The following is a 12,809-nucleotide window of genomic DNA, read 5'->3' on the forward strand; positions in this document are numbered from 1 at the left end:
AGGAACAGAGACAATGTATAGTAACAGTCACCTTATAGGCAATACAATAGCACTAAATTCATATCTCTCAATAGTTACCTTGAATGTAAATGGGCTAAATGCCCCAATCAAAAGACACAGGGTATCAGAATGGATAAAAAACAAAAACCCATCAATATGCTGTCTACAAGAAACTCATTTTGGACCCAAAGAGATTTGGTCCAAATTTAAAGTCCACTTTAAAATTTAAAGATTTAAAGTAAGGGAGTGAAAAACAATTTACCATGCTAATGAACATCAAAAGAAAGCTGGGGTGGCAATCCTTATATCAGATAAATTAGATTTTAAGCCAAAGACTATAATAAGAGATGAGAAAGGACACTATATCATACTTAAAGGGTCTGTCCAACAAGAAGATCTAACAATTTTAAATATCTATGCCCCTAACATGGGAGCAGCTAACTATATAAACCAATTAATAACAAAATCAAAGAAAACACCAACAATAATACAATAATAGTAGGGGACTTTAACACTCTTCTCCCTGAAATGGGCAGATCATCCAAGCAAAAGATGAACAAGGAAATAAAGGCCTTAAATGACACATTGGACTAGATGGACATCACAGATATATTCAGAACATTCCATGCCAAAGCAACACTACACATTCTTCTCTAGTGCACATGGAACATTCTCCAGAATAGATCACATACTGGATCACAAATCAGGTCTCAACCGGTATCAAAAGATTGGGATCATTCCCTGCATATTATCAGACCACAATGCTCTGAAGCTAGAACTCAATCACAAGAGGAAATTTGGAAAGAACCCAAATACATGGAGGCTAAAGAGCATCCTTCTAAAGAATAAATGGGTCAACCAAGCAATTAAAGAAGAATTGAAAAAATTCACAGAAACAAATGATAAAACACAATGGTTCAAAATCTGTGGGACACAGCAAAAACAGTCCTGAGAGGAAAGTATATAGCCATACAAGCCTTTCTCAAGAAACAAGAAAGGTCTCAAGTACACAACCTAACCCTACACCTAAAGAGGTTGGAGAAAGAACAACAAAGAGAGCCTAAACCCAGCAAGAGAAGAGAAATAATAAAGATCAAAGCAGAAATCAATGAAACAGAAACCAAAAATACAACAGAACAAATCAACGAAACTGGGAGCTGGTTCTTTGAAAGAATAAGACTGATACACCCCTGGCCAGACTTATCAAAAAGAAAAGAGAAAGGACTCAAATAAATAAAATCACAAATCAAAGAGGAGAGATCATAACCAATACCAAAGAAATACAAACAATTATAAGAACATATTATGAGCAACTATAAGTCAGCAAATTTGACAATCTGGAAGAAATGGATGCATTCCTAGAGACATATAAACTACCAAAACTGAACCAGGAAGAAACAGAAAACTTGAGCAGACCCATAACCAGTATGGAGATTGAAGCCGTCATCAAAAATCTCCCAACAAACAAGAGCCAGGGCCAGATGGCTTCCCAGGGGAATTCTACCAAACATTTAAAGAACTAATTCCTATTCTCCTGAAACTGTCTAAAAAGTAGAAATGGAAGGATAACTTCCAAACTCACTTTATGAGGTCAGCATCACCTTGATCCCAAAACCAGACAAAGACCCCATCAAAAAAGAGAATTACAGACCAATATCCTTGATGAACATGATGCGAAAATTCTCACCAAAATACTAGCCAAAAGGATCCAATAGTACATTAAAAGGATTATTCACCACGACCAAGTGGGATTTATTCCAGGGCTACGAGATTAGTTCAACATCTGCAAACCAATCAATGTGATACAATACATTAATGAAAGAAAGAACAAGAACCATAGGATACTCTCAATAGATGCTGAAAAAGCATTTGAAAAAGTACAGCATCCTTTCTTAATCAAAACTCTTCAAAGTGTAGGAATAGAGGGTACATACATCAACATCATCAAAGCCATCTATGAAAAACCCACCGCGAGTATCATTCTCAATGGAGAAAAACTGAGAGCTTTTCCCCTAAGATAGGGAACACAGCAGGGATGTCCATTATCACCACTGCTATTCAACATAGTACTGGAAGTCCTACCCTCAACAATCAGACAAAAAAAAAGAAATTAAAGGCATCCAAATAGGCAAAGAAGAAGCCAAACTATCACTCTTTGCAGATGATATGATACTTTATGTGGAAAACCCAAAAGACTCTACTCCAAGTCTGCTACAACTTGTACAGGAATTTAGTAAAGTGTCAGGATACAAAATCAATGCACAGAAATCAGTTGCATTTCTATACACCACCACCAAGACAGAAGAAAGAGAAATTAAGGAGTCAATCCCATTTACAATTGCACCCAAAACCGTAAGATCTAGGAATAAACCTAACCAAAGAGGCAAAGAATCTGTACTCAGAAACCTATAAAGTACTCATGAAAGAAATTGAGGAACACACAAAGAAATGGAAAAATGTTCCATGCACATGGATTGGAAGAACAAATACTGTGAAAATGTCTATGCTACCTAAAGCAATCTACACATTTAACGCAATCCCTATCAAAATACCATCCATTTTTTTCAAAGAAATGGAACAAACAATCCTAAAATTTATATAGAGCCAGAAAAGACCTCAAATAGCCAGAGGAATGTTGAAAAAGAAAGCTAAAGTTGGTGGCATCACAATTCCAGACTTCAAGCTCTATTACAAAGCTGTCATCATCAAGACAGCATGGTACTGGCACAAAAACAGACACATAGATCAGTGGAACAGAATAGAGTGCCCAGAAATAGACCCTCAACTCTATGGTCAACTAATCTTCGACAAAGCAGGAAAGAATGTTCAATGGAAAAAAAGACAGTCTCTTCAACAAATGGTGTTAGAAAAATTGGACAGCCACATGCAGAAAAATGAAACTGGACTATTTCCTTATACTGCATACGAAAATAGACTCAAAATGGATGAAGGACCTAAATGTGAAAAAGGAATCCATCAAAATCCTTGAGGAAAACAGAGGCAGCAACCTCTTCGACCTCAGCCACAGCAACTTCTTCCTAGGAACATCGCCAAAGGCAAGGGAAGCAAGGGCAAAAATGAACTATTGGGACTTCATTAAGATCAAAAGCTTTTGCACAGCAAAGGAAACAGTCAACAAAACCAAAAGACAACTGACAGAACTGGAGAAGATATTTGTAAATGACATATCAGATAAAGGGCTAGTATCCAAAATCTGTAAAGAACTTATCAAACTCAACACCCAAAGAACAAATAATCCAATCAAGAAACGGGCAGAGGACATAAACAGACATTTCTGCAAAGAAGACATCCAAATGGCCAACACACATGTGAAAAAGTGCTCCACATCACGCGGCATCAGGGAAATACAGATCAAAACCACAATGAGATACCACCTCACGCCAGTCAGAATGGCTGAAATTAACAAGTCAGGAAATGACAGATGCCGGCAAGGATGTGGAGAAAGGGGAACCCTCCTACACTGTTGGTGGGAATGCAAGCTGGTGCAACCACTCTGGAAAACAGCATGGAGGTTCCTCAGAAAGTTGAAAATAGAGCTACCCTACGACCCAGCAATTGCACTACTGGGTACTTACCCTAAAGATACAAATGTAATGATCTGAAGGGGCACGTGCACCCAAATGTTATTAGCAGCAATGTCTATAATAGCCAAACTATGGAAAGAACCTAGATGTCCATCAACAGATGAATGGATAAAGAAGATTTTATATATAAATATCATATATATTTAACTATTACATATATGATATTTATATATAAATATAAATAATATGGAATACTATGCAGCCATCAAAAGAAATGAAATCTTGCCATTTGCGACGACATGAATGGAACCAGAGGGTATTACGCTGAATGAAACAAGTCAATCAGAGAAAGGCAATTATCATATGATCTCCCTGATATGAGGAAGTTGAGAGGCAATGTGGGGGATTGGTGGGGTAGGAAAGGAATAAATGAAACAAGATGGGATCGGGAGAGAGACAAACCATTAGGGACTCTTAATCTCACAAAACAAACTAAGGGTTGCCGGGAGGAGCGGGGGAGGGAGAGGGTGGTTGGGCTGTGGACATTAGGGAAGGTATGTGCTATGTTGAGTGCTGTGAAGTGTGTAAACCTGGCAATTCACAAACCTATTCCCCTGGGGCTAATAATACATTATACGTTAATAAAAATTATTTTAAAAATGTAAAAAAATTATTATTATCATCACTATTATATAAAAACTGTGTTATCTTGAGCTTACATGAGCATGCATTCAATGCTAGAAAGAGACTTTCCAAAAGCCATGGCAGGAATAAAGAAAGATTAGGAATACCAGTTCTACAACCATCCAGATACAGAGCAACTACCGGCTTTCTCAGTTCCTAGTTTTATGACTATGTTGACCTTACTGTTCATGAGAGAATAAATACGATCTGCTTAGAGAAGAGTGCCTGCTATGTAGAAAAACTCGTTACGTTATATCTCATTCCTAGTGAATACACGGCTGCTTTGAGAAAAATACCTCCTTTTGTAATATAAACAATTTATCTGGTAAAATATCATACACACTTCAAAATGCTTATAACAAAAAACATGTAATATATAAATCTCATTTTAAGCTCTTTAAGTGAAAATTAAATCTGTCCCTCTCTCTCTCTCTCTCTCACACACACACACACAATCCCAAGCCTAAAGTTGCTAATGTAGAAATCCCTTCAATTTCTCTATACTTCTCTTCTAAATCAGATACCCATTTGTACCAAATGCTGATGTCATTTATAAGTACTGGAAACTGGAGAGATGGTCTCTACGTCATTCCTTCATCCATCCAGATGTTTGGAATTCAGAGTTACCTGTTTCTTTAGGGCTGCCTTCCCAGGCCGGAGAGAATCTAGGTTCAGTTGTGCATTAATGTGTTTCATCTGCTCCATGCAGGTGTCTATTAGACCAGCTGAAAGATAAAATCCAAAACAATCAAAAGGATATTCCATTCCCAAATAAGTTGAAATCACATATAACAAAGTCTCCAAAAAATAATGCTTTATATTTCTGAGCAACTTCATTTTGATATTTTCAGGGAGAAATTAACAAATCAGAGAAAAAGAAAGAGAACTAAAATGTTTAACAACTTGAATGTTTTCGATTTAGTATGATACTTCCAAAACCTACTTTATGGTTTAAGGTATGCATAATTCATTTTAATAGCAAATCACAACAGAAATTACTAGGCTTGATGTTGCCTTATTCTCTTTAACTCTAAGACCTATGTTCTCCGATTAGAGAGGAAAAATCACCATCCTCTAGAAGGGAAATATATATGAAAATGCAGAATCATCTAACACTGTTGTTATTGCTATCAAAACTATGTGGGTGTGGGCTTTTTTTCAAGTATGCAATCTGTGCCAGTTATTATGAAACTAAGTGATGTGTTTCTTCTTACAGTTTCCCCACTAGGGACACCTGGGTGGCTCAGTCAGTTAAGTGTCCGACTCCTGATTTTGGTTCAGGTCGTGATCTCAGGGTCATGGGATCAGCTGCATATCAGGTTCCATGCTCAGCGTGGCGTCTGCTTGTCCCTCTCCCTCGGCCCCTCCCCTCACTCATAATCTCTCTCTCTCAAATAAGTAAAATCATAAAAATAAATAAATAAATAAAAAGCTTCCCTAATGTTTATATATTCTCTAGATTAATAATCAGTACTCAAAAAATAATCTACATGTGTAATCTTTATTTTAAAAGCAATACATGTTTACTGTGTTTCTACATGAGAAAAATGTTTTAGTCACTGAGATTTTAAAGTTCTTTACATTCTGAATCCAAAGAAAATTAAAAGAAACAAGCAGCAAAATATATGAATTGACAATATACCATAGCAGTTGAGTCATGTGGCTCACCTTTCAAAGCATGTTTCTGAGCTCTTCTACTGACAGCCAAAAGTGACATCAGTGCATTTGCAGCAACTCTTTTCAGGACATCCTTGGAAGATTTCCCTTCATAGCACTGCAAAGAATGTATACCAAACTGCCTTGAAAAAAAACTTTATCTGGAGCAAAACCGTTGTGAATAAAAGATGTGGTCTATTTAAAAGGTATTGCCAGGTTTCAACTACTCCATGAAATTCACTGGAACTTGATAAATCATTAAGATTTCAGACTGAGAATGCTCCGTGTGAATGAGACTGTAGAAGAAACTTAAAATGTAGAAAAGAGCAGTCATTTTCAAAGGCTCATCATGTAAAGGAAGAACTGTGCACTTAACTCAAATTCACCAGGAATGTACGTACATATATGTAACTTATTAAAAAGGGCCCTGACTAAACGGCTGAATAGGAAAACTGCCATCAAATCCCCCCTATCTTCTTCTTGAGACACATCCCTCCCTCAATTTCCACCCTATACACCCCTATACCTCAGGGAATGTTGTTCTTTCCATCCTGCGTTTCTACAGTCACATTTATCTGTCATAGTACATACTCTCTCCTTTTAAAAAATTGTGGGCTAAACTATTTCAGGTAAATACTAGGTATCATATAATGTCACATTCAAGTATACACTACCATAAAGCCATTATCATGCCTAACATATTTAATAATTTATTGGTATCAACCTAATATCCAGTCCAAATTCAGATTTTTCCCTTGCCTCAAAAATGTCTCCTTATGGTTGTTTTAGTGGAATCAGCACCCAATAAAGCCCTCACAGCCTATCAATAGATCTCCTAAATCTAGAGCACCTGCCATTTTCACACCTCCCAAACCACCCACCAGGGTTTTTCATTTCGTTCCGTTCATATTGTTAGTTGTTGAATAAACTAGATCAGTCATCCTAAGGAATGCCCCACATCCTGGGTTTGACTGCTTCCTTGTGACGATTTGAACTTGTTTTCTCCGCTCTGTATTTCTCATTTACCAGGTGCTATAGTTCTAAAGGCTTGAGTACATTCAGGTGAAATCTTTTGTGATAAGATTCTCATGTGGATATACACATAAAGTTTAATTACAATTCCAAAGGATCCATAAATTCAAGTATAAGAACTAGAAGTTCCTCATATGATTTATAAATATTAGCTATAACTCACATTTGCAATTTTTCCTTTCACCAGTAATTTTCAATGATCTGGTTTTATAATATCATATTAAAATCAAGCTCAAAATACAATCTTACATAAAATACAGTATAGCATACACAGATGCAACTTCACTCTCCCTGATTAGCCTATACCCAACAATGTGACACCCGAGGAGCCTGTGGGGGTGGGGGGATGTGGGGGGCCTTCCAGCCCCACCACCAGGGGAAGTGTGATGCCATCCTAAATACCTTACCTAGGCTGCTGCCTCTAACCAGGAAGTTCCGTATCTGGCCAATGAGTTCGATATTAAATGCCCAGACCCAGGCTGCTTGATAAAGATCATGCTAATGTGACCTTGAAGAAGGGGGTGGGGAGGCAGAAAACTATTTCGGATAATGAATATGTGTGGAGTATAATCATTATAGCTAATTATGAGCATCCTAATTTGCCTATAAACTTAATCTTCACCACTAATAAGAAAACTGCTCTCCTATACACACCCTTAGTGAACCTGAATACATTAATGTTTTGAGGAAAACCAAAATGATCTCACTGAAATCTATTACTCATCTACACTCTGCAGCAATGAGGGAGAAAACAGCGGTAAAAATTCTAGGGAAACAGTCATGCACGTAAATGTGTCCTTTATTCCCTCATGAAATCTCACTGAAATGACAGAAATGGGATTAAACACCAGACAGACACAGAGGAGTGAGTACTCACTCACTCAGTCACACAGTCAGGAAACCAGGAAGCAGACGGACGAATAGCAAACGCAGCGGAAGGCTTGAGAAGGTGGAATACCACCCGCTCTGTACAATGAATTGCCAGCGGCTAAGGGAACTCAGCACCAGGTTCCCCTGGAAGTGAAAACGAAGGAAGATTACTTGAAAAATCTCTGAGAACCAGTTCGAGGACCAGATTTTGCCCATCATCCCCCCAACTCCGCACAGCCAAGCCGCTCCTCCTCCCCACCTTTGCAAGAAACCTGGGTATTACACTGAAAACAGGATTAAGTGAAATGTGTAAACTGATTTCTGAGACAGCTGCTCTCTTCCTCTTACTTTGTGGCAAAACACTTGGCAGCTGGGTTTTCACCTCCAGGCAGGAGACCAGAAGATTCTTCCCTCGGGAATGCGACAAGCTCAGAAAGGCAGGCCACAGATGGCGGGGGCCGAAGCCCTCACACAGCACCGCCTGCAGCTGACGGTGCACTCTGCTGCCCAGGGCTTCCAGTCTACTTCCCATCTCCCAGTTTCAACCGCCACAGACCACCAAGATGACCACATACGTGAGAGAAGCCCTAACCAGAACACAGAAACCAAAATAGTCAAAAAGGAAGAAAAGAGAAATTATGTAAGAAGAAAACTTACTAAGAGCTGCAAACGTACAGAACACACAAAGTAGGGGGGATGCCAGTTAAGTGAAGTAGGAGTTCAGATGGAAAGAACCCCACGAGGGGCACCTGTGTGTCGTCAGTGGAGCTTGCGACTCTTGGCTTTGGCTCATGTCATGATCTCAAATCAGGAGAGGGAGCCCCGTGTCGGGCTCCACACTGTGCACAGGCAATGTTTGAGATTTTTTCTCGCTCTCCCTCTGCCCCCTCCCACTTCTGCGCTCTAAAGTAAACAACTAAATCTTTAAAAGAAAAAAAGAATAATAAAAAGAATCCTCAAGAGAGGTCAGACAATGAATTAAACAGACTCCGCCCACAAACTTCATCTGAAAAATGCAGAATGCTGGAGACAGAAAAAAATTCTTATAACTCCCAGGTGAGAGAAACCAGACATCATAATGGCTTCAGATCTTTCCACAGTACTAGGAGAAGTTAAAGGGAAGAGACAAGGCCTCCTCAATTCTGAAGTGAATGACTTCTATGACTTCTAATCTAGAATCCTCACTAGACTAAACTATAAATTTAATGTAAGGTTAGAAAAAGACTGTCCGGATCTCAAAAGAGCCTCTTACACGCACCTTTACTCTGCAAGGTACCAGACAACAGACTCTACCCAAAGGAACATGGCAAGCAGGAAAAGGAGAACCCGAGAGACCTGTGAACACAGCAAAAAGCAGAGAGGTAGAGGAATTCCCCAGGACGAAGGTGAATGGAGATGCCAGGATCATACTGGGCGATATGCAGGGCCAGAAGGAACTAGGAGTGATTTCTTCCAGAACATGAAGCTGACATCAGTTCCCACATGTCTATATAGACTGAGAGGACATTCAATTGCTGGAAAGGAGCACGGAGCTTATCAGTGACAATAGAAAACATAGCAAATTAAAAAATAATACAATAATTATGTCTAAGGAAAATGGAAGCTGTGAAGTTCGACTATGTGCAGCACTTTCACAGACTCACTACCACATGCGGCCTCCTCTCTCGCCACCGTGAAGACGTCGGATAGCAGGGAAAGGAGAGGGGAGCCCCACTGTGGCCAGGTAGGTGGTTGGGGCCTGGAAAGGGAATTCAAGTCTCATGTCCCAAAGCAGGAAGTCAACAGAAAATGTTTAAAATGGAATAACCAAGACAGAATAATACAGCATGTTACAGACTTGGAAGGGAAACATAAAACAATCACCTAAAAGAGGCAGGAGTAGCTGCCTCTAAGAAGAGGGAGATGAAGGAAAAGGACAGAAGTCTTCTCCTTTGGATACAAAACTTATAAACCTGCTTGGCACTCTGAAATGTATACACAAACTGATATGAAAGCCAAAAACTAAAAACAAAAAAAGAAATAAGCAGGATTAACTTCTAGTAAATCACATATTTTTCAACATAGACCGAAGGTCAGAGTAGAGGATTTAGTTTCTGCCATTTTCCATGCAGCACTTCCTGCAGACTGAAAAGTCGCTCTGAGCATCTGTGCACAGAGCAGGAGCACGTGAGCAGGAGCACGTGAGCAGGAGCACGGGGCTCAAAGCGCCGGAAGCCCAGGAGGCAAGAAGGCGGAGGCTAAGACTCCATGTCCAATAGCTGAAGCGACAGACAACCAGCTACTGGGTGACACAGTCACACACAAGAGGAGAAATCAATCAAGAGGATACAGAGCAAGAAACAGCATGTCTTTGGGACAACCATAGGAAGAAAGAAAATCAGGACTCAATGTAACTTATTTAAATTTTATGTTCTGTTTAGATCTAATTCCTTCTATACATGAAGTGATGTAGGTATTCTAGATCAAGACTCTACTTCCTTTCCAAAAGGCACTGATATAAAGAACGGGGTTTTTAATTACAGTGAACACTCACTGACACAGCAGTATCTCAAATAGATAAGCCTTTTCTAACAGATTAACTCTTGAACGTCACCATTCACTAAACACTTGTGCAAAATCTACCTTCTAAAATGTGAAATTAGAGTTTGTTCTTTCCTTTCATTATTATCCTTAGATATCAGACCAAATATAAGGAGCAAAATTAATTCAACATCTCAATTATGAGCAAAATCTATTATGTATATTATATGTCTTTGCAAATGAATCATATCATCTCACTGGGGAAGGCAAAATCTCTATTAAGTCAAATATGTTCAGTATGTATGGTCAACAGATAATACGGTCTCTATGGCCAAAAAATATACCTCATAGGACATATATGTCAAAAGATAGAATAGTTTCTAAGAGAATATTCAAATCCTCAAACCTCCTCAAAATGGAATTATGAAAAAATAAACTTGCACATAATTTAAGAAATAAATACCAAATGCAATCTTTCAATTTGTATCCCCCATGGGGGAGTACAGTAAAGCAGCCATTGAAAAGATTCTTTGCCAAGACCTTTTAATTGAAGTTACAGCATAACAATCTGTTACGAGGACTGCGCTCTAGGGCCAGCTTATACAAACTTAATACAATCCTCTCAGTTCGCATTGGCATTTTAAGAACTGAATTACAAGAGGTTAATTGATATGCTTAGGGTGGCACATCCAATATTTTTGAGTAAGGTAATAAACCTCTGAAGGTCATCAATTTTAGTATACTATTTCTTCTGACCATTTAAAGACTGTAGTTTCCTTTCTTTTATATAAAACCTGGCACAATACACAGGCTACATGCATGTGTAATAAGAAACCTATGTAATTTATTATTATGTATTGCTGGTTTATGTATTTGATTAACATTTTAAATCACATATCATCTTTATATAGGGCAGAGCAAAGAAAACATAATAGCATTTGTAGTTTAATAAAGCTCATTAATAAATGTCCCATCTCATGTGAGACATACATTTCCTCATAAGTATGTCACAGGGACACTTCCTTTACTTTCTTTGTCTTAAACTTGCTTGTGCCCTTCTAACAAATGTCATGGATTTATATTCTACTGTTTATATGAATAAGAAGAGTGTGATTTATTAGAAGAAACAGTTTATATAATTGGTTAAAGTATCCATATCCACACAGAAGGCTTTACATCTTTTATAATTTGGAGGAAATGGAGAGGAAAATTGGCTAGTCATTAGGAAAATCATTGAGATACCCTGTGGCTCTAGGATACCTCATTTTCTTTGGCCAAGAAGGTAACAGCAAAGGATTATAAATGATAACTTTTATAATGAATAATATTACAAAATATTAAGAAAAAATAAGGAGCAAGAAAAAATTTTTAAATTCCTGTGGCAAAGAATTTTTCCTATGTACATTTATTTTAATCTGGTGCATCAACCAACAGGGACCCATATTTATCATAGGTGTAATCATGATTCCTTGAAGCAGCACGACCAGTAAGTGAGAGAAAACAGCTAGGAAATAAGACAGCTTTGGTTTGGCCTGGCTGGAGGTCTTTACATTTCACCTGGTCCAGGAGGACTGGCTGCGGTCAAGGCTCCCAGAGCTACTGGGCATTCCTGGCCTGGGCAGGGGAGAAGGGCAGATGCACACCCCCACCCCCTCTACCCCCCAACCCCAGCTGAGGGCCAGAAAAGGAGGAGTGACTCCAGAAATCATTTCCACTCCCTGGAGGGGAAGGAATGTCGGTAAGAGCGAAGGCCCCTTCCCTAGGGAAAAAAGCTCTACTGAAGCCAAAGTCAGGAGATTCATACGGCAAAGGTGTGAATTTGAGTTTCCTCTCTAATACTCTTTAAAGTGCAAAATCAGACTCAGTTAATCAAATAGAGCCCATTGTTCTGATGGGGAACGAGATAGTTGGGACACTATCCAGCTTTGGTTTTAAGCTAAGAAGAGCTGAGTGGAGGGAGGGAGGCTACAGCCTCCCCAGACTGACTGACTTTGAGCGATGCTGTGAGGATCTTTTCTCGCTGGAGTCCAGCTTCTGAAGCTGCTACTGGAGACAGGAGAAAATGTCGGAGGCCCTGTATCAGTCTCCGTATCTGTGCTCTGAAAGTAACTGTGTGCCGGCCAAAGGAGAGGAAGACAGAAGTCCCCCAAGAGCACGAGCCCCACCTTCAGCGGGTGGGTTCCTACTGGACCAGGAGCCGTCCTTGTCTCTTGCAGCCTTGTCTGCTTCGCAACATAATGGGAACTGCTGCACACAACACACAAGTGGTCATGCCAGCAAGATCTGTACAGCCATAACTCCCAGATGCAGATAAGCGGCAAAAATTCCCAAATTCAAAGCAGCCAAGAGAGAGTAACATATCAGCAAACTGGAGTAACCTGCCTTTATGAAACATGGCTGACTGACAGGGGAATGGATGGAAGCAAATCCATTAAGGCACAAGTCTAATTCTTTTCCACCTCCCAGCAAGAAGATAAAAATCATAAAACCGTATGATTATTA

General features: G+C 39.2%; 1 protein-coding gene across 5 annotated transcripts in view; it reads right to left on the bottom strand.

Annotated features, from left to right (window-relative positions):
- RTTN (rotatin) overlaps positions 1 to 12,809 on the bottom strand; it is a 154,435-nt gene that overhangs the window by 19,181 nt on the left and 122,445 nt on the right. For all 5 annotated transcript variants that reach the window (XM_013052790.2, XM_004745627.3, XM_045085211.1 and 2 more), the window contains 2 exons: positions 5,898 to 6,003; positions 4,857 to 4,954 (listed from right to left, as the gene is read on the bottom strand). In XM_013052790.2, the coding sequence (XP_012908244.1) occupies positions 4,857 to 4,954; positions 5,898 to 6,003 (204 nt within the window). The remainder of the gene's footprint in view (positions 1 to 4,856; positions 4,955 to 5,897; positions 6,004 to 12,809) is intronic.

The sequence above is a fragment of the Mustela putorius genome, unplaced genomic scaffold, assembly GCF_011764305.1.
Source record: "Mustela putorius furo isolate JIRA1106 unplaced genomic scaffold, ASM1176430v1.1 tig00000835_pilon_pilon_pilon, whole genome shotgun sequence".
Lineage (NCBI taxonomy): Eukaryota > Metazoa > Chordata > Mammalia > Carnivora > Mustelidae > Mustela > Mustela putorius.